The sequence below is a fragment of the Myotis yumanensis genome, unplaced genomic scaffold, assembly GCF_028538775.1.
Source record: "Myotis yumanensis isolate MYYU_CA2020_CCGP unplaced genomic scaffold, mMyoYum1.0.hap1 SCAF_5, whole genome shotgun sequence".
Lineage (NCBI taxonomy): Eukaryota > Metazoa > Chordata > Mammalia > Chiroptera > Vespertilionidae > Myotis > Myotis yumanensis.
In genome coordinates this window covers 762114-782359 of record NW_027223756.1, presented here as the reverse complement: position 1 = coordinate 782359, position 20246 = coordinate 762114, and the positions used below count along the sequence as shown (strand labels likewise).

General features: G+C 66.2%; 2 protein-coding genes across 3 annotated transcripts; both read left to right on the top strand.

Annotated features, from left to right (window-relative positions):
• The first annotated feature begins 3127 nt into the window (after positions 1–3127).
• Positions 3128–6147, top strand: PSMG3 (proteasome assembly chaperone 3). Of its 2 annotated transcripts, none has more exons than XM_070414254.1 (3): positions 3128–3187; positions 4977–5219; positions 5704–6147. In XM_070414254.1, exons 2-3 carry the CDS (start codon positions 5004–5006, stop codon positions 5854–5856), a joined length of 369 nt encoding a protein of 122 aa, XP_070270355.1. In that variant the 5' UTR covers positions 3128–3187; positions 4977–5003; the 3' UTR covers positions 5857–6147. The 2 variants fall into 2 exon arrangements, with proteins under 2 accessions (XP_070270355.1, XP_070270356.1); XM_070414255.1 differs by lacking the exon at positions 3128–3187 and adding an exon at positions 3235–3351.
• A 6650-nt stretch (positions 6148–12797) lies between these two features.
• On the top strand, positions 12798–19817 carry TMEM184A (transmembrane protein 184A). The gene is made up of 9 exons (XM_070417049.1): positions 12798–12927; positions 13436–13663; positions 16351–16516; positions 16883–16973; positions 17061–17136; positions 17285–17376; positions 17864–18033; positions 18469–18666; positions 19194–19817. The coding sequence occupies exons 2-9, from the start codon at positions 13436–13438 to the stop codon at positions 19418–19420; spliced, it is 1248 nt and encodes a 415-aa protein (XP_070273150.1). The 5' UTR covers positions 12798–12927; the 3' UTR covers positions 19421–19817.
• The last annotated feature ends 429 nt before the right edge of the window (positions 19818–20246 follow it).

Below are 20246 nucleotides of genomic sequence, written 5' to 3'. Positions count from 1 at the left end.
TTCTCTCTCTCTCTCCCTTCCTCTCTGAAATCAATAAAAATTTATTTAAAAAAAAAAAAAAGAGCTGAGCCAGCGGCAGGAGGCGTGAGTGCCGCAGCAGGATGTTCCCAACGGGGCAGGGCGCCTCGCTCTGGGGTGCGCGTGGGTGGACGGGGTGGGCAGAGGAAGAGTGACAGCCCAGCTCTCGGGTTTGGACCCGGATGGAGCTGGGTCCCCAGCAGGATTTTCGTTGTTTCCTGTGTGATGTTAACATCCTCCTGTGGACACACATCCCCAGAGGGCAGGCGCTCCGTCCCACTCACGGGGGTCCCCGCCCGCCAGGACACCACCCCGAGGACAGGACGCCTCCTGCCGCCCCCGCGAGCTCCTGGGCGGGCCGCTCCCCTTGTGGGTGAACTGCTCCCCGGGTCCCTGTAAACTGGGCTCGGTTTTAACGGTTTTCGTTAATTTCCCTTGGGAAACATTTGCATTTCAGAGACCCGGGGTCTGTTTGTATTAAAATACGTGTGATTTTCAGTTGGCTGCCTTTAATTCTTTTTCTCCAAGAAAACCTCAGTGGCAGTTACGTTCTAACATCCCCCCGCCCACCCCCCTCCGCCACCACATAGACAATCTTCCTTCGGGAAAATTCATGGCTCGCTCGCTACCTGGGCGCCGAGGCAGCTGCTGCTACGGAGCCGTCAGACCCTGTGCTGTGCTTCCACTTCTGGGCTCGTCATCCCCGAGTCCCTGTGACCAGAGGCTCTGCGGGGGACACAGCCAGTCACATGGGCAGCGGCCGAGGGCAGGGACGAGGCTGGGCAAGCCAGGCGCACGTCCCTCCTCCCCAGCAGAGCTGCCCCCGGAGATGGGGGGGGGAGGCACAGCAGGGAGGGTGGCCTCAGCCCCCGCCCCACCTGCCGCCTCTGCTTCCCACGCTCGCACATACATTTACTTCCTGATACAGGGGATCCCGCTTCTACCATCACGACCTTCCTCCAGGGACGGGCGGTGGTATGGACCCCGGGGCCTGAACGGGCAGCGGAGGCTGCTCTGACACTTACAGACCAGCCGAGGGGACCAGGGACCCAGGCCGCCTGGTAACTGCCACTCCCCAGTCCCGGTCCCGGTGCCCCTGCAGAGGCCCTGCGTGCAGACAGAGACCCTGCGTGCAGAGGGGGGGACGCTATTAAACGGGTGTCAGGCCCGCGGGGAGGCCCACTTGCCACTGTGATGTCAGCGAACCTCCCGGCTACTCAGCAGGCATGAACCAGTCCCTCCAAAGGCGTGGCGCTCTGACATGCTGAGGCCGCCGGCGAGGCTCAGGGGTTGAACGTCATCCCGTGCTCCGGGTCCCTGGTTTGATTCCCATCACAGCATTCGCCTGGTCGCGGGCTCGACCTCCAGCAGGGGGCGTGCAGGAGGCAGCAGGTCAATGTTTCTCTCTCTCCCCCTCACCCTTCCTCTCTCTCAAATCAATAAAAACCTATTTCAAAAGAAAAGCATGACGCTGAGCTAAAGAAGCCGGACACAAAGGCCACACTCGAAGGCCACACGGCGTGCGCTCTCAGGCCCGGACCGCCGTCGCACGTCTATTGTGACGATGTTTGGAACGCGTGCCTTCTATGCGGGGCCGCCAGGAGTCCCTTCGGAGGGAGCAGCCTTCACTGGACTAGACGTGGGTTGTACAGGAGTTAAGCCAGGAGAACGGGAGTGAACATACTGGGGTGCCGGGGCTCCCCAGGGGAGCGGTGCTGTGGGCTGGGGGGCGGCATGTGCCCTGACGGAAAGGCCTCTGAGTGTGGGGTGCGAGGGGTGTTGTGTTAACGCACGAGGAGGCGTCTCAAGGCCCAAACTGCTGTGGTGTCAGCGCATGACTCCCCACCCTGCCTGTAACATTAGGAGAAAGGGAGGTTGAGCAGTGTGTGTGTGTGTGGGGGGGGGTTGGGGGTCCCTCCTCCCCCTTTACCTGGATAAAGTTCTCAAGGCCCCACGGGAAGACAGAACTCTCACTACCAGCAGAATCAGTGCCTGCAGCTCAGGCAACGCTGCTTTAGGTCCATCGGGGACACAGGGAGCTGACAGAGATGCCACCAGGAAGGCCCGACTGCCCCCCGGAACCCCTGCCCCCCAGATGTCCTCCCTCCTGCACCACGAATCATGCCTAGGAAGCGGCCGGAGCGTGACGGGGACAGCAGAGGCACAAGAGGACTGGTGCGCTGGCGGCAAGGGGATCCAGATGGAGCTATAGCCACCCAAACACCGACCCTGGGAGATGGGGAGGACAGGAAGTTCAGGGAGGACAGGGGGAGGGCGGGGGAGGGCCACTAGCTGGACTCAGGGCTCCTGCTCAAGGCGCCAGGTGCACCCATCAAACCCCCTTTCACTACCTCCTCCTGGACTGAGACAGCTCAGCCGGGCGGTCCGCGCTCCCGGCCAAACGCCTGGTGCACGGAGGCTGAAGAGCATAAAAAAAACCATAAAAAGGAGGGCGGGAAAGGTTGGAAGCCCGATCCAGCCCGGGTCAGCGCTGTCAGCTTCCTACTCGGCGGGGTTGTGGCTGAGTGAGCCACTAATAAAGCTCTTACACCGCCTGGCCTGCGCTGGGTGCCACAGGATGGGAGCTGTCCTCTGCCCGGGGTGTGCAAGGCCACCCAGAAGGGGGGGGGGGCGCGCACAGACCCCGCCCGCTGGAGGGGCCACACCCCACGAGGCTCCCCGACTCGACTTCCACGAGGCCTGCACCTTTGGGCGTCGGTGTTGTTTCTGCATTTTCCAGTTTCGGCAAGAAGCCCCGGCCTCCATACCTGCTCACCCTCCCCGGGGGAGGGGCTCCAGGTCACCTGGGCCTGAACCCCTCTGGCTGGTCTGGAGAGAACCCCCCACCCTGATGTCCTCTGAGTAACCTGCCCGCCGGCCCCCACCGTGGCCCGGGCGGCTGGGACTGAGCGGTGCGCACTGAGGCCCGTGCAGCATCCCGCACACCAACGGGGCTCGAGGGGGCGACTGGCCCCGAGTCCCAGCGGCGCAGCTCCCGCCCCGGGGCTCCGGAAGCGGAACCCAGCTGTTCACCCCCAGCCACTCACAGCCGGAAGGCCCGGCCAGGGGACCGGAAGCCCTGCAAGTTGCACTTCCGCCAGGTCCGTGGGGCGGGGCTTAGGGGGCAGGTCCGCGTCGCCCTGCGTCACTTCCGGGCGCGGTGAGCGAGGTGAGTCCCAGTGGTCGGCCTGCGGGGTCTGCGCCCGGCCTGGCGGGTCGCCTCCCCAAACGCAGGAACCAAACGTCCGGGGTGGCCCGGGGGCGGCGGTGGCAGCGCCGAAGGCCGCCCGCTGGGTGGGCCGCCCGGGGTGCGGAGCGGCGGCAGCCGTGGAGGTGCGGCTCGGGGAGCGAATGCGGCCCCTCGCCCGCCTCTAGAGGCCGGGGCGCGGGCGGACGTGTGCGCCAGTCCCGATCCGGGAGGCCCGGGGCGGCCCGCGTGGCGACCCTGCATCCGGTCCTGCTGCCCGGGAGCCCGAGGCGGCGCTGACGCGGGTCGACTTGCTCCTTTCCTCCCTTTCTCCAAGCTCCCTCCGTTCCTGCCTGGGCTTTTGTTTTCTGGGAACAGTTCTCTTTTTTTTAACAGGCACGTGTTTATTTTGTTTTTAAATCTCTATTGTTGAGAGCTTTACGGACGTGCCTTCTTGCTCCCCCATCGCCCCGCCCCACCACCCTGCAGTCGGTGCCCGTAGGTAGGACCCTTGGCTAACCGCTTCCCGCCCCGCGCCCCCCCCCCCCCCGTGTGCGGGGCGGAGCTGGCAGAGCGGCCTGTGCAGCAGGTGCCCCGCGGGGCCCGGTGGCTCAGCCTCCCGGTCGCCTGGGCTGTGCGCACAGGCTTGTAGCTGAGCCTTGGCTGCTGTGGGCGTCCTGGGAGGATTGACCGCCAGGCCCGCCGGCTGCGAGGACGGGCTGTGGCCACAGCGGGAGGCTGCGGTGCAGGAGGCACCCCGTGGAGCAGGCCTTGCTCTGGTGGGGCTTTGTGCTCCCTGAGTCTCCCTGAGTGTGGGGCTCACGGTGTGTGGAGTTGTCACCTGCTGTGGTCGGAAGCTGTGCCCTGGGCACAAGGCCAGCCACTGGCCGGGGCCACCTGGCAGGAGCTAGGGAGAGAGCTTCAGACCTTGGACGGCTGGGGGGGTGCCCGGGTGAGGCCCCGCTGTGAAGCAAGGCAGGCTGGCGCTAGAGCCGGGTCTGGGCCTTCTAGCGATAGGCTTGGGGCACGCTGTCGCCAGCTGCAGCTCCTCTGAGAGGTTTTAGCGAAGGCTGAAGCCTGAGCCAGGACAGGCCGTTCACATGGAAAAGTGCAGCCAACAGCTTGGGCGGGGCCTCAGGGAATCGCCAGGGGGGCGGGTGGGGTGGGCCCGGCTGGGGGAGACAGATACGGGGCCAGTCACCCTGCAGCAGGGGAGGTGCCAGCGCAGGAACAGTGACCCCTGTGAGCACCCCAGGAGGAAGCCACCCCTGAAGTCCTGCCCAATGCCAGGCAGTCCAGCCCCCCCCCTCCCCCCCCCGCGTTTGTGTCGGGGTCCCCCAAAGCCCCCGGTGCTGGGAGTGGGAGTAAGATAGTGCACCGGCCTCTCAAATGGAATGCCTGGGTCTCCGGCAGCCTCCATGTCACGGAGCTCCAGTCCCCGCTGGGTCCGACAGCCCGTAGTTACAGGGGCTTCTCTTCCAGCCGTGGAACCCCGCTGGGGGCTGGTGTGGGGCCGCCTCTGCAGCCAAGACATCCCTTCCGATTGGAAAAACGGCTCACGAGGGTGTCGGACCCGCCCCTTCCACCCCCCACCACTCTCAGCGCTCTCTCCTCTTCACTCCTCTGGTTGTGGGGCTTCCATGCCGCCAGCGCTCAGGCGGTTCTGATGAGGTTCTGGGCTTTGGTTGTAATTCTGATGTGGTCTGGGAGGCGGCGAGTACCGGCGTTTACCTACGCCGCCATCTCGGCTCTTCCCTTCCTGTCATGTCAGCCAGGGCGCCATCGCAGGGACTCAGCCATGGAGGGCAAGCCCTTGGTGACGTCCAAACAGAAGACGGAAGTGGTGTGTGGGGTCCCCACCCAGGTGGTCTGCACGGCCTTCAGCACCCACATCCTGGTGGTGGTGACCCAGTTCGGGAAGATGGGGACCCTGGTCGCCCTGGAGCCCAGCGCTGTGACCAGTGACATCAGCAAGCCCGCGCTCACTACCAAAGTTCTTCTCGGGCAGGACGAGGTGACGGGTGGGAGGACCCCGTGGGGAGGCGACAGGGAGTGTCGGGGGGCAGCAGCCCCACCTGGGCGACAGCGTTTTCTGGGTCTTCGTGGTGCAAGGTGTGTGCCCAGGGTGGGTGCTTTTCCCAGCCCCTCAGCATCTTATCCAGCAGGCAAGCAGCGCACCCCCCCTCCCCCCCAGTGTGACCCTGGGGTGAGACGGTGCGGTGGTCGCCATGCTCCGTCCCGGGAAGATGCTCACCTGGGCAGAGTCCGGCCACAGACCTCTCCTTCAGGAGCCTCCCGGGTTAGAGAGCAGACAGACAGGAGCCGGAAGCACTGAGGAGGCAGCGGCAGTGACGCCTTCTGGGGGTGGTGGGGGGAGACCTGGTGTGTCTGAGCCTCTGAGCTCGGAGTCACTGTCACAGCGAATGCCTGGGCTCCTGGGGGACACTTCAGGCATAAAAGCCACACGTGACGTGGTTTTCTCCCCTTCCCTTCACCAGCCTCTCATCCACGTCTTCGCAAAGAACCTGGTGACCTTTGTGTCTCAAGAAGCCGGAAACAGAGCCGTCCTCCTGGCCATGGCCATGAAGGACCGGAGCGTGGAGGGGCTGCGGGCCTTGAAGGAGGTGATCCAGACCTGCCAGGTGTGGTGACCTGGACTTGCAGCCACACCTGCGGCTCCACAGAGCCAGGGGGAGGCGGGACTCGCTGGGAGCCCCCTGCGCCCTGGAAGCCAGGAGAGGAGAGGAGTGTGTCTCCGCAGACTCCTGTTGGCCTCTGACCCCGACCTTGGATGGAGGGAGCGAGGGAGTGCGTGTGGGAGAGTCGGGATGGTCTCACCAGGGCCCAGTGGGTTTGAGAATTGAAAGGAGTCCTGGCCCTCAATGTGTGGTACCGGCAAGTGGAGGGAATTGCTTTTGTATTAAAACAAGTGCAGAATCCAAGCTGCCCCACTGCCTTCCGGACAGCTGTGGACTCCAGCCTCTGCACAGAGGACCTGAGGGGGAGGAGCTTGAGTCGCTGACGCAGGGGCTTGATTCTCACGGTGAGGGGCCCAGGAGCTGTGTCTCGCCCTCATCTTGCTTCTCCTGTGGCTCTTCTGAGTGAGATGGGGCTGCGGGGCGCTGACTTCCATTCCATTCTTCCCGTCTCGCTGTGTGGTCACCTCAATGGGCCGGGGGCACAGGCATGGGACCAGCCAGGGGAGGGCCGACAGGGCAGGCCAGGTGGGGACCGTCCAGGGGAGGGAGTTTCCAGCAAAGGGAGGAGGTGGGAAGGGCTCGGCAAGGCTGCAAGGACCTCACCAGGAACAGGCCACGCCCCTCTCACGTGGGACACGGCTTGGTGGCAGTGAGGGCCCAGGCTCTGGAAAGGTGGTGAGTGGAAGGCTCTGAGCCCAGGGAAGTGGGAGAGAGGACTTTTTTTTTTTCTTTTAATATATTTTTACTGATTTCAGAGAGGAAAAGAGAGGGAGAGAGAATAGAAACTTCAATGATGAGAGAGAATCATGGATCAGCTGCCTCCTGCACACCCCCTACTGGGGATCGAGCCCGCAACCTGGGCATGTGCCCTTGACCAGATTTGAACCTGGAACCTTTCAGTCCACAGGCCGACACTCTATCCACTAAGCCACACCAACCAGGGTGAGAAGTGAGGACATTGTGATGAGCATGCTCCCCAGCAGGACCCTGAGCACCCAGGGCAGAGGCGGGCTGGCTGGGCGCCTGAGTGTCAGGGACAGCCATCTCCACAGGCTCTGTCTCCTGTGAGCCCACAAGAGCCCGAGGGTGGGCTGCACAGGACAGGAGGCCCCTCACCACTGGGAGAGGTGGTGGGCCCAGGGCCAGGCAGGACGGCATAGGACAGAGGGCCGTGGCACTGGAGGGAGGGAGAGGAGGGTGAGGGAAGAGGGGGAGAAATCAGGAGAAAGTCTCTAAGAGAAAAGCCCAGAAATGAGCCCTTGAGCAGGTGCCGCAGGCCCACAGGGGCACCGGGCACCCACGCCCTGCACTCGTGGGTTTCCTCTGTCAATCTCCTTCATCCCCACACCGTCTGGGACCCTGAGGGTCTTTGCACCCACTTCACAGATGGGGAGCACCTCCCTGCTGCTGGGCCCACACCCCCAGCCTGGGCCTCCTCCTGGTAATGAGCTCATCCCCACCCCCCGCCACCTGCCCGCAGGTGGGCACTCCTTCAACCAGTGGGAGGGGCTGTCCCAAGACACCTTCAGGCTCCCGGGCAGAGGGCAGAACACTCGGAGGGAAGAAGGGAAACAGACATGTGAAAGGGGGGGGGGGGGGACTGTCCCACTTCACCCTATAAAGTGCCTCAGACCCTCACCCACAAACTCCTACTCCTACTCCCTCCCGGTTGGCAGGGAGGCCAGAGGAGCAGCCACCCAAAGCCACACCTGGTCAGTGATCCAGACACAGCCCACACTGAGATGTTGGGGTCTACGGCCAACGTGTGCCCCCCACAGGATGGTGGCTGGGGAGGACTGGTCCCAGAGTGGGCGGGGCCTGGGGGGTGTGGCCCAGGTGCACCTGGGCAGGGAGGGCTGGCCAGCAGTGGAGAGTTGTCTGGGTCAGAACAGGCCAGAGCTTCCCCGGGGCCCACCCTGCTGCTGTGAGGACAGCAGAGGGCGGGGCCTCCAGGTGGGCCCAGCACCCTCACACCTTCTCAGGGAGGAGCCCTGCCCCAGTGGCCCAGGGAGCCACAAAGGAAGTGAGCTGTGTGTGTATGTGGGGGGTGCATTCACATTTGTGCATGTGTGTGTGTGCACACGGGAGGGTGTGGTGTCCAGGCAGCCCGATGGGGTGGGGGCTCCTGGAGGAAAACTCCCACATTTGCAGTTCTGAGAGTCACACCGCTTCACCCCAGAGGCCGTGTCCCTGAAGGAGCCAGGGTGCCCGCTGGTAACCAGAGCATCCGAGGCCCCAGGTGCGCGCCCAGGACTGCAGCAAACTCACCTGAGGGGCAGGTACAAGCCGGCCCAGGGCGCGCAGGTTCTCCCTGGAGGCCAAGCAACAGGCCTGGGAGGGACGCGGCCGGGCAGGGGCAGGACAGAAAGGACAGGAGGAGGGAACGAAGTCGGGGGTCGATGGGGTTGCTGGGCTGGTCAGTCCCTTGGCCTGGAAAGGGAGAGGAGCCCACCCACGACGTGCCCGGCCGGCAGGACACCTGGCGGAACGAGCCAGCTGGGCCTCAGTCCTCCGGCGTCGGCAGCTGTGACCAGCTTTTTTTCGTTTTTATGTTTTTATTGATTTTCGAGCAGGAGTGGGGGACATCCGGCCCACTGGCCACAGAAGGCCCAGAAATTGTCTGCTCTGGCCCTGCCAAGGAGTAGGGGTGAGTTAGTTAAATGTTTGGCCTAATTGGTGAACAAGGGGCGGGGCCCTGTCATCGGCCGGAAGTGAGCACCTGAACAGGGGGCGGGACAGGTGATGGGCCGGAAGTGAGCACATGGGTAAGGGGGCGGAGACACGTGAAACTGGAGGGATTGAAGGGATGTGGCAGGAGCCCCCAGAAGCTGAGGAGGCAGGAAGGACCCTCCCCTGGAGCCTCCGAGGGAGCACAGCCCCAGACGCCCTGATTTCAGATTCTGGCCCCAGAACGGGGAGAGCACGTGTTCCTGTTGGTTGAGGCCAGTTGTCATGGGAGCAGCAGCCTCAGGAAATAGACCCTCCTGGCCCCTCCTGTTGGGGATTTGGGAACAGCTGGGCCCTGTGCTCCGGCAGGGGGACCCCCTAGACCTCTCACTGCCGGGCTCACAGGGAGACCATGCCTGTGCCTGTGCCTCGGCCCTGCCTCCCGCTCCCCCGGGCTCCTCGGCAGCGACAGTGCAGGGGCGCACCGGGCGGGCTGCTCAGTGGGAAGCGCGGGCCACGGGGCTCAGGGACAAGAAAAATGATTGACCAAATATAACTGGCTAATTTTTAAGTTGATAATTGTGTATGGCCTGTGAATGATGTTATAAATATCAAAATGGGCCGGCCGGCGGGGCTCAGTGGTGGAGCGTCGACCTATGAACCGGGAGGTCATGGTTGGATTCCCGGTCAGGGCTCATGCCTGGTTGTGGGCTCCATCCCAGTGAGGGGCATGCAGGAGGCAGCTGATCCACGATTCTCATCATTGATGTTTCTCTCCCTCTCCTTCCCTGAAATCAATAAATATATTTTTAAAAAATTTATATATATATATAATCTCCCCAAATGGAAAGGAGAGGGAGAGGAACATCGATGAGAGATAACCATGGATCGGCTGCCTCCTGCACGCCCCACACTGGGGAGCAAGCCCACAACCCGGGCCTGTGCGCTGGCTGCATCCACCGGGGACCTCCTGGTGTAGGGGTCGACGCCACCACTGAGCAACACCAGCTGGGCCGTGACCACCTTCGAGAGGAACAGGTGACAGGAGCCTCCTGAGCCCCTGCTCTGACAGGCTGACCTGCTGCACCTGGGGGTTCCCATCGCCTGTGGTCTGCCCAAGGTCACATCACAGGCACAGTGACTGGTGGGTCAGGGTCCCCCCACGAGTCTGACCCCGGGCTCTGGCCAGTGCCCTGGCCCAGGTGAGGAGTGGGCGTCCTGACCAAGAGGCGATCCTCCCCCCCCCACCCCACCGCCAGAAGGACCCCAGAAGGAGTGCTGGGAGGACCCAGGTCCCCGCCCCCTTGAAGCCCAGAGGGAGGGAGGAGTGGCTTGGGGTCCCCAGGCTGGTGGGTGTCCAGGCCGGGCTGTGCTCCAGGCTTTCCCTGTGCTGCAGGGAGTGCTGGGAGGCCAGGGGCCCGGAGTCCAGCAACTGCCCCTCCCCTCTGTTCCCGTTCCCCCGGGTATGACAGAGGCCTGAGCACTGAGCCCCTGGCCCCCTGGCCGACACTGAGTCCTGGTCCAGTTGCCCCGGCCACACGCCCTGGTGGTGGTAGCTGAGCCGATGGCCTTTGCGTGGCCGGGACAAACGCTCAGCGACGCGTCCTGCCCCTGCCTGGCGCCAGCAGGGGAGGCCCGGGGAGAGCAGAGCACCCGGCGTGCAGGCCTGGGGAGGCAGGGTGTCGGTCATCGCCCACGTGCACCGTGGCCCCCGCCTGGTCTCTGCCGGCTCAGGGCGCAGCTCAGCTATGGAAGGGGCTGGGGCAGGGAAAGGGGGGCCTGTCCCTCGGAGAGGAGATGTCCCCGACGGCCGCTGGTCTGGAAGGAGGTGCAGTGCCGGCCTCGAGGGCCACGGCAGTAGGTCACTGGGGGAAAGGCAGGTCGGTCTGGGACTGGCTGGCAGCTTCTCACGCCCCCCCAGCCCCTGGGATCTGCCAGGGCCTGGCCACCTGCTCAGAGTAAACAGTGGTCAGAGGCCCCGGCTGCCCGGATCTGGGCCGGCAGGTCTATCCTGTGACAGGCTTGGTCAGCGTCCAGCCCCAGACAGGAAAATCAGGCCCAGCCGGCCGGCCACCTCCCGAGTGGGTGTGGGCCGTGATACCAGCTGCCCAGGGCCAAGGTCTCACCCGGCCAGAGAGCCCCAGGGTGCAGAGCAGCCGGCCGCCCCCCAGCCTCCTGGACATCGGCTCAGCTAACACTGCCATGGTGTGGGGCTGGCCCCTCGATTTCATTGTGCACGGGCTGGGCACAGCCGGGCCCCTCCCCCTCCCCAAGGAGGGTCGCCTCACCCTCCCACAGCGTCGCCACCTTCCCCTGAGCTCAGGGCACAGCAAGGGGGCGTGTCCCAGGCCCCCAGTGATGGCAGAGGCCTGCATGCTCCATCCCAGGGAGGGGCAGGTGGCCCCAGACTCACCTCAACAGATGAGAAAGCAGAGGCCCAGAGCAGCATGGGCTGTGAGGTGGCTGAGCGGAGCCCCAGGTTCATGAAAGGGGCTCCATGCTGGCAGGAAGGGCCAAGCCGAAGCCAAAGCTGCCCCGTGAGGCAAAGCCATTGCCCAAGGTGTACAAGAAGCTCTGGAGGGGGGCAGCTTCAGAGCCAGGGCTCTCTGGGGGCCTTCCTGGAGGAGGTGGCTAAACAAGAATGTGCCAGGGAGGACAGCTGTGAGAACAGCCCAGAGTGACACTGGGTCTGACCTCCACCATCAGGGGTGGCCTTAAGCGGAAGGACCTTCCCGGGAACCAGGGACACTCAGGAACCATAAACCAGCTCAGTCTGATATCAAAATCCCCTCGCCCCCTAAAAAAATAAGTAAAAATAAATAGATTTTAAAAATCCCCTCGCTCCCACTAGTCGCTGGCCTCTGCCCCTGTCCTGATGCCTGAGTCTTCGCCCTTCGAGGCCCCTGAGCCCCGGTCTGCGCAGCCGGCCAACTCGTGCGGGTCCCTGGGGCGGGGACAGGGCGCCCCGGGCGGGTGCGGGTCAGGGTGGCCCCTTTGGCGCCAGGAGGAACTCGCTTTGGCTGGAGGAGGGAGCCCACAGCGCCCCCCGCTGGGTTCGTGGGAGCCCACCCGGGACGCTGGCTCCCTGCACACGCTGTGGGCCGTGGGCACGGTCCCGGGAGCGCGGGAGGGACGGCAGGCGGCGAGCTGGTGACACTGAGACGTGGGACCGGAGGCCGCGGGGGACGCTGGTGCAGAGGGTGCGGCGGGGCTGGAGGAGGCCCCGCGGGGTGGGGAGGGGCTGGCGTGTCCTGGCGGGGGCTCCCGGGGGGGCTGTGAGTGGGAGAGCAGGGGGTGCATTCCAGGGTTGGCGGCCTCACCCTGGGCCTTCCTGTGTTCTTGGGAACAGCGATGAGCCTCCCTGGGCCCGTTCCCACCTCTAAAAGGGACCCAGCAGCCCCAGCACTGTGGGCGCGCCCCCTAGTGCCCAGGGCGCGGGAGGTCCCAGACCCCACAGAGCAGACACCTCCCGGCACCCAGGACGCACAGGCCACTGTCACCAGAGCGGGGCCAAGACCAGCCGAGGCCCTCCCCCCCCCCCCCCGACCAGGCCGCCCCCAGGGGCTGAGCTGGCACCTTTGTGGGGGGCTGGTGCCCAGGCGGAGCCCAGTGCCTCGGCTGTCACTCCCTGCCCCCCAAACCCAGAAGCGTTTCCAGGGCGCCCCCTGGGGAAGGGCTTTAAACTGAGGTGAGATTCCCGGAACACATTTCACCAGTTTCCAAGGCACTGAATGCGCCGCGAATTTGTGCAAGCGTCACCGCCGTCTCCTCCCAGAGCTCCCGTCCCCGCCCCGCGTGGGGTCTGCCCTGCCGGAGCCGCCAGCCCAGCTCCGCCACCCGGACCCCCCGCAGGCCCTCCCGGTCCCCCACCTCCGGCCGGAGCAGCCGCCTGGCCAGCTGGCGCGGGCAGGTGAGCGCACCTGGCGGCTGGCGGGTTCGGGCGAGCCAGCTGCCGCTGAGCAAAGCCCGATGGATCCGGTGTCCGCCGGGGGCGGGGCCGCCCTGCGCTCCTCCCCGTCCTCGGCCCCGCCCCCGTGAGCGCAGGTGGAGGCAGGTGGGCGGCCCCGCCCCCGTCCTTGGCCCCGCCCCCGTGAGCGCAGGTGGAGGCAGGTGGGCGGCCCCGCCCCTGCGCTGGCCCCGCCCCAGCAGCGGCCTCGCCCCACCCCCAGTGGGGCCACCGGTGGGGGCCACGTGGCCACACAAATGACCAGCCGGCTTCCCCGGAGGCCGGGCCTCGCAGGGCTGGGCCCGGAGCTTCCTGCCGGGAGGTGGGTCTGGGCCTGCGAGGCCGGAAGGAGGGGAAGCCCGGACAGCCCCGAGCGAGCGCGGGAGGAGGGGGTGCCCGGGCCCCAGCAGGTGAGCAGTGGCTGAAGCAGGCGTGGAGGCCAGTGAGTGACCAAGCGGGGCCCCGAGCGTCCCAGGGAGCCCGTGGGGGCTGGGCTGGCCCCCTCCAGCCACCTGCTCCCGGACTCCAGCCTGGCAGGCCGGGCCACTGGGACTCCGGGACTTTCCCAGACAACTTTGGCCCCTAAAAAGCGGGCTCCCCACAAGCCCGGACGCAGAGGGGGGACGGCCCAGGTCACAGGCAGGAGGCTGGCGTCTGCGCCCAGGTGGCTGAGCCCGGGACGGAGGCGCCCAGGCCGGGCCTCGGAGCCGTGGGCCTTGGAGCTGCGTCCCTGTGCACAGGGCGCTCGGGGCTGCGGGGAAAGGGGGCAGGGCTGTCCTCCAGGCTCCCCTGGAGCGATGGGCCCACGCCAGCGTGTGTGGGCTGCCTGGAGGGGGCGCCTGCCCTCCCCTCTGGCCCTGCCCCTGCGCTGCTTCCAGACACTTTGCTCTCTCCTCCCGTGTCCTCCCGGCCCTGCAGATGGCTGACACCTCAGGACTCCTGGGGGCGGCCGGTGCCTCCCAGGTGTCAGCAACCTGGCTGCCGCCCAGCCCCCCGCCGGCCATGCCCACGGAGCCCTCGGGGCTGCAGATGGACCCCGTGGGGAACAGCTCTCAGGCCGCCCCCCAGCTGTTCCTCACCAGTGCGCTGGCCCGCGGCATCTCGGGCGTTTTCGTGTGGACCGCCCTGCTGCTCACCTGCCACCAGGTAAGCCTCCCTCCGCATCTCCCTCGGGACACAGCTCATGGTGAGATGTGGCCACAGCTCAGCCTGGCCCTGCTGGGATGGTGGGACCTCAAGCCGTGGCCTTGGTGATGCCATCAGAGGCCGGAGAGATGGAGGAGCCGTGCCCGGGGCTCTCCGAGGTGGCAGCAAGCCAGGGCACAGGCAGGGAGGGGGCACGGGCCAGGGGAGCTGGGCCTGAAGATGAGGTCTGCCAGGTAGAGGGCAGAGGGCCCGTCACCCCTGCTCACCAGCCCTGCTCACTGAGGTCAGCAGTATCGTCCCATTTCACAGAGGAGAAGGCTGAGGCTGAGAGGGCAGGGTCTTTCCCAGGCTCCCCTAGCCGCAGGGGAAGGTCCCGCATCCTCCAGAGGCGTGGCTGCCCCGCAAGGCACAGGGCTGCTCCCACGAACCCAGCGGGGGCCACAGGAGTCCCTCAGACTCCTCATGAGGGAAGCAGGGGACAGAGCAGTGTGCCCAGCCCAGAGGACACGTCTGCCCCTGTGAGGCGTGGGAGCAAAGTTGGGAGGTAGGAGCTGGTGGCAGCCAGGGAGAGGGCCACCTGGGTGGAGCAGCCTTCGGCAGGGGGTGCTGGGGAGCCATGGACGGCTGCTGAGCGGGAGCTGCGAGCAGCACTGCCCTTCGGGATGCTTCAGCTGGCACAGGCGTGGGGACTGGGTTGACAAGGGGCTGGTGCAGGGCAGCAGGAGACTGGCAGGCCGGGAAGGGGGTACCCCTCTCGGCGAGTCGCCTGCTCCGTGGCCTCACATAACCAGACGTAGAGCAGACACAGCGTGTGAGGGGGCCAGGCAGACCCCGGGGAGCGGAGGGGCGGGAGGGGGGTCCCTTCTTGTGGAGCCCTCAGGGAGGACTGCCTGTGGGGGCAGAAGCTGCAGCTGGACAGGAAGACGGGCAGGCGGGTGGCACGTCTGATTTGCATGAAGCCACGCCTCACTGCCGGGTGGCGGGATGGTGGCGGGATGGTGGAGGCAGCAGCCCAGAGCCCGGGTCGGCCGTCCCAGTCCCGGCTGCAGGCTGAGCCTTGGTTTCCCCGTCTTCTAACCTGGACCTTCTGTAACTTGGGGACCAGCTGTGTGTGTGTCTGTGCTCCCGGGGGCCCCACCCTCGGCCCCCGCCGCCCCTGCCCGCCCCCGCTGCCAGGCCTCTGCCACCCGGAGCCCCGCGGGACAGACAGGAGCACAAGCCCTCGCTTTAGAGACAAGGACCAGGCTGGCGAGGGCAGCGGCTGGCCAAGGCCACGCAGCCAGGCGGTGTCGGCTCCCGGAGCAGAGGTCAGGCCTCTGAAGGGCTGGTCACGCCGGGCCTGCCCACTGGCCAGCGAGGGAGTGAGCGGCTGATAAGGCGCCGGTGCCGGCACCACCTGCCCCCGCCTGCCCTCGAGCTGCCCCGGGAAGCTGGCACACAGGCCTCTGCAGGGCCACTCCCTCTGTGCAGCCTGCCCCGCCACGCCCTCTCCCTCTGCTCACGGCGCCTCCTCCTGGGAGCCGTCAGAGTGCGCAGCCGGCGCCAGCTCCCCGGGCCTCTTCCTCTGAAAGGCCCTGTCCCTTTTTTTCTCACCTGAGGATATTTTTCCATAGATTTTAAGGGAGAGAGGAAAAGACAGAAACATCCATGTGAGAGAAACACATCGATGGGTTGCCTCCTGCACGCACCCTGACCAGGGCCCGGGCAGGGGAGGAGCCTGCAACCAAGGTACGTGCCCTTGACCGGAATCGAACCTGGGACCCTTTGGTCCGCAGGCTGATGCTCTATCCACTGAGCCACACGGGCCAGGGCCTGTCGCCTTTTTATGTTCCCATAGAAAAACCTAGAAGGGTTTGCAGACGAGCTGTTGTCACCCCTGCTTCCTGCTGTCCAGGGGGAGACAGCGCTTCTCTCCTCCACCTTGACGGTGCGTTTCCAATACACTCGGGTGCTGCTTGGCCCGTCACCTGACATGTCTGTGCCCTGTCCTGCCAGGGCGTCCCATTTTCCTGGCCGGGTGGCACCCTGGTGCGTGGCTGCCACCGCCCTGCGTGGTCTTCACGGTGCGCAGCCGGGACAAGCATCCTTCATGGCTTTTTAAAATATGTTTTTATTGATTTCAGGAAGGGAGCGGGAGAGGGAGACAGAAACATCAGTGATGATCAGGGAGAGAATCATCGATCGGCTGCCTCCTGCACGCCCCACCCTGGGGATGGAGCCAACAACCTCGGCCTGTGCCCTGACCTCCCGGTTCATAGGTCAACAACCACTGTGCCACACCAGTCAAGCCCTTCTTCCTCTCCTCTACCAGAGGGGGGCCAAAGGGTACCAGCCCTTCTCATGTCCCCGTCGAAATGCCAGACTGCCTTCTGGAATGTCTGTGCCCACGGGCCTGGGACTGCCCCTTGCAGGGTCTCCTCAGATGAATAAGTGAGTGAGTGAGTGAGTGAGTGAATGAATGAGTAAATGAATAAGTGAATGAGTGAGTGAGTGAATGAGTGAATGAATGAGTGAGGGAATAAGTGAATAAATGAGTGAGTGAGTGAGTGAGTGAATAAAAGAGTGAATGAGTGAGTGAATGAATAAGTGAATAAATGAGTGAGTGAGTGAATGAGTGAACACATGCACCTCCGGTGGGTGAGTGACCCCACAGGGTGCGGACGCCCCACGCCGCTCTCCCCCCCCAGATCTACCTGCACCTGCGCGCCTACACGGTGCCCAGCGAGCAGCGGTACATCATCCGCCTGCTGCTCGTGGTGCCCGTCTACTCCTTCGACTCCTGGCTCAGCCTCCTGCTCCTGGGGAGCCAGCAGCACTACGTCTACCTGGACTCGCTGCGCGACTGCTACGAAGGTGAGGCTGGCCAGGCTCCCCGCAGGGCCCTCCGGTGGGGGCTGCCCGACAGCTAGGACCAGCCGTGCGCGGGTTGGGGGGGGAGGGGGGCCGGGCGGGTGTGGGGGCGGCAGCCGGGCTGCCCAGAGCCCAGAGGGAAATGGGGCTCTCCCGGGTGGTGGGCATCAGAGCCACCAGCCCTGTGGCCCCCAGGGGCGGGGCCGGTCCCAGAGCTGAGCTGGGAGCCCCGTGGGGGGAGGGTCCTGCTAGGCGACCTGAGCCTCGGCGTGTCCTGAGAAATGGGTTCAGCAGGGGGGTCGGGGAGACTTCCTGTAGGCGGTGCCGCTGGACGCCCAGGCTCACTGCGCCCGCCCGCCGGCTCCGCAGCCTTCGTCATTTACAGCTTCCTCAGCCTCTGCTTCCAGTACCTCGGTGGGGAGAGCGCCATCATGGCTGAGATTCGGGGAAAGCCCATCCAGTAAGCGCCTCCCCGAGCCCCCCCCCTCCCCTGGGCTGTGGGCAGGGCCCTGTCCTCCGGGCCAGGCCTCAGGGACTCGCACCCCAGGTCCAGCTGCCTGTACAGCACCTGCTGCCTGCGGGGCACGGCCTACTCCATCGGCTTCCTGCGCTTCTGCAAGCAGGTGAGGGGCCCTGCCCCCCCCCCCCCCGCCCTAGCCCTCCCACACGCACCCCTCACCCCTGCTGCCTGTGTGCCCCTCCCACACGCACCCCTCACCCCTGCTGCCCGTGTGCCCCTCCCACGTTCCCCCGCCCCTCGCCCACTCCCAGGCCACGCTGCAGTTCTGCGTCGTGAAGCCGGTCATGGCCCTGGTCACCATTGTCCTGCAGGCGGTTGGCAAATACCACGATGGGGACTTCAAGTAAGGCTGGCAGGAGGGTGGGCCGGCCGGGCATGGGGGAGGTGGGCAGGGCTCCGCGGGGGGGCTCAGCACCTGGGGACAGGCCCCTCCTCTTGGGAAAGTGCTGTCCCAGGTGAGCCCTCAGGAGCTCTGGCCCAAGGCCCAGGCAGCAGCCAGCCCACCCGAGGGAGAGCAAGGGCTGGATTCCAGGCACCCGGGCCAAGGTCCACACACACACACACACACACACACACACACCACATGCACTTGTGTGACAGCACACACACGTGCACACGTGCACACACAGGCACACCTACAAGGCAGTGCACGGGCGGGTGGGGGAGGGGCAGGAGAAGGGCCACATCCTCACGGCTGGGTCGGGACTCCCTGCCAGGCCCCCGCCCGCCCCCCAGCTCCACCCCCTGGTGCCCCCGCACCTTTGGAGGGAGGGTGCAGGCCCGGTCATTGCTGGAGCTGTGGCCCTGACCGGCCCCTGCCCTGCCCGCAGCATCCACAGCGGCTACCTGTACGTCACCCTCGTCTACAACGCCTCCGTCAGCCTGGCCCTCTACGCCCTGTTCCTCTTCTACGTCGCCACCAGGGAGCTCCTGCAGCCCTTCGAGCCCGTCCTCAAGTTCCTCACCATCAAGGCCGTCATCTTCCTCTCCTTCTGGCAGGGTGGGTGGGCTGCCGAGCCCAGAGCTGGTCCCCCCGCACCCCCCCGCCCAGCCCCCCGCCCAGCTGTTGGGTAGGCCGTCCCAGCCCTGTCCGCTGGGGCCCTGCAGCCTGGGTACTGGGCTGCTTGTGGGAGGGGTGGGCCCGCCTGTCCCCGCCAGCCCTGGGCCGGGCTGCGGGCATCCCTGGCCCACTTGGCAGCGGAGGACGGCTGTCACACATGTGCATGTGGTGTGTGTGTGTGTGTGTGTGTGGGCGCAGGACTGGGTGGCGGGGGCATCTTGGATGTTTTCTGTGCCAAGACCCCGGCGTTGGAGCCCCTCTGAAGCTCGGTCTCCCCTCAGCCCCCGCGGCAGGCGGCAGTGGGGTTCTTGGCCGGGACAGCTCCGGCCCAGCCTCCTGTCCAGGTGGCTGCCTGAGTGGCTGTCCCCGCCCCAGGGGTGCTGCTGGCCATCCTGGAGAGGTGCGGGGTCATCCCTGAGGTCCAGGGCACGGACGGGAGCAGGGTGGGGGCCGGCACGCTGGCCGCCGGCTACCAGAACTTCATCATCTGCGTGGAGATGCTCTTCGCCTCCGTCGCCCTGCGCTATGCCTTCACCTGCCAGGTGTACTCGGAGAAGAAGGACAGCTCGCCAGGTAGGCGGCCCTGCCAGCGGGTGAGGGGGGAGCTCCCGGAGGGCTCAGCTGGGGCATGGCCTGGGTGTGGCCCTCCCGCCCTCCCCGGGTGCCCTCCGCACCGTGTCTCCATCCGGGTCCCCACACGTGAATGTTCACTCGATGGGCAGGAGGACAGGGCAAGGGGCGGGGCAGGAGGACAGGGCAAGGGGCGGGGCAGGAGCCGCGTCTGCACCTGGTGCAGGGAAGACGGGCAGGAAGCGGGGGGCCAGGGCAGGCCGTCTGACTGACACAGAGACGGCTGGACCTGACTTTGGGCCCCAGGCCCCTGGACAGCCGGACGGGGTTGGTTGGTGCTGGTGTCCCTGGAAAATGGCCCATTCGGGCAGCAGTGGCCTGTGGCTGCTCTGGCCACCCAAGGCGTCCCCCACCTGCAACCTCGTGGGGTCTGGCCGGGCAGCCCCCGGAGGCAGGACAGGCTATGCCCGGCTGGGGTTCGAGGGGAGATGGGCCCAGGGAGACCCAGCCCCCCTGTGCGCTGCCCCCAGCACCCCCGGCGCCCATGCAGAGCATCTCCAGTGGCCTCAAGGAGACCATGAGCCCGCAGGACATTGTGCGTGATGCCATCCACAACTTCTCGCCCGCCTACCAGCACTACACGCAGCAGGCCACCCAGGAGGCCCCGGGGCCCGGCGCCCTCCCCGGCGCGGGGGGCGGGGACCGGAGGAGCCGCAACACGGAGAAGAGGATGCTGATCCCCTTGGAGGAGCCGTAGGGTCGGGTGGTCTGGCCGCTGGGAAAGGGCAGGTCTCCTCGCCCCCGACCCTCCGCCAAAGGCCCACCCCTCCCAGAGCCTCCTGCCCGGCCCGTGGCAGAGGGCGCCTGCGCCTGTCCAGGAGCCCAAGGACCTGCCGGTGCAGCTGGCCATGCCCTCAGGGGCTGCGTGGCCGCCCTGACGGCGGGTCCCAGGCTGGGCGGCTGCAGGCGACAGCATCGGCTCGGGCTGTGGGCGGGTCTCGGCTGGGCCTGGCTCTGGTCCTCTTGGGCGCTGCTGCACATCCCTCAGCCACGAGCCCTGGCCAGCCCTCACCCCGGAGTGCTCCCCGTGGGGGCCTGGGATGCCGGGGCCACCAGCCGCGTTATTTATACATAAACCCCTGGGTTTGCTATGAGTCTCGTGGCCTCTGTCCCGGCAGGGCCGGTGCTGATGGATGCCGGGCGCGAGGTGGAAGGGGCCCACGGTGCCAAGTCTGGGAATTGGGGGGCAGCGTCCCAGCTCCAAGCAGGACAGGATGAGGAGCTCACCTCACCACCAAATGCCCTGCCCTGTGCCCCCTGCGGCCAGGGCACGCGCGGCCTCCTCTGTGCCAGCCCCACCCTCCGTGGGTGGTCACACATGCAAAGCTCCGCGGGCGGGAGGAGCTGGGACCTGGAGGCGCCTCCTGTCCTCTCCCTCATGGGACACGCGGCTGCAGAGCTGGGGGAGCGGGTCTGGGTGCTGCCCGCCCTCTGGGAGCCTGGAGGTCGGGGTCACCACATGGGCGGGGCCTAGCAGGAGGGGCGGGCTGAGTGCAGCAGAGGCTGCAAGTCTTGGTGGGCCC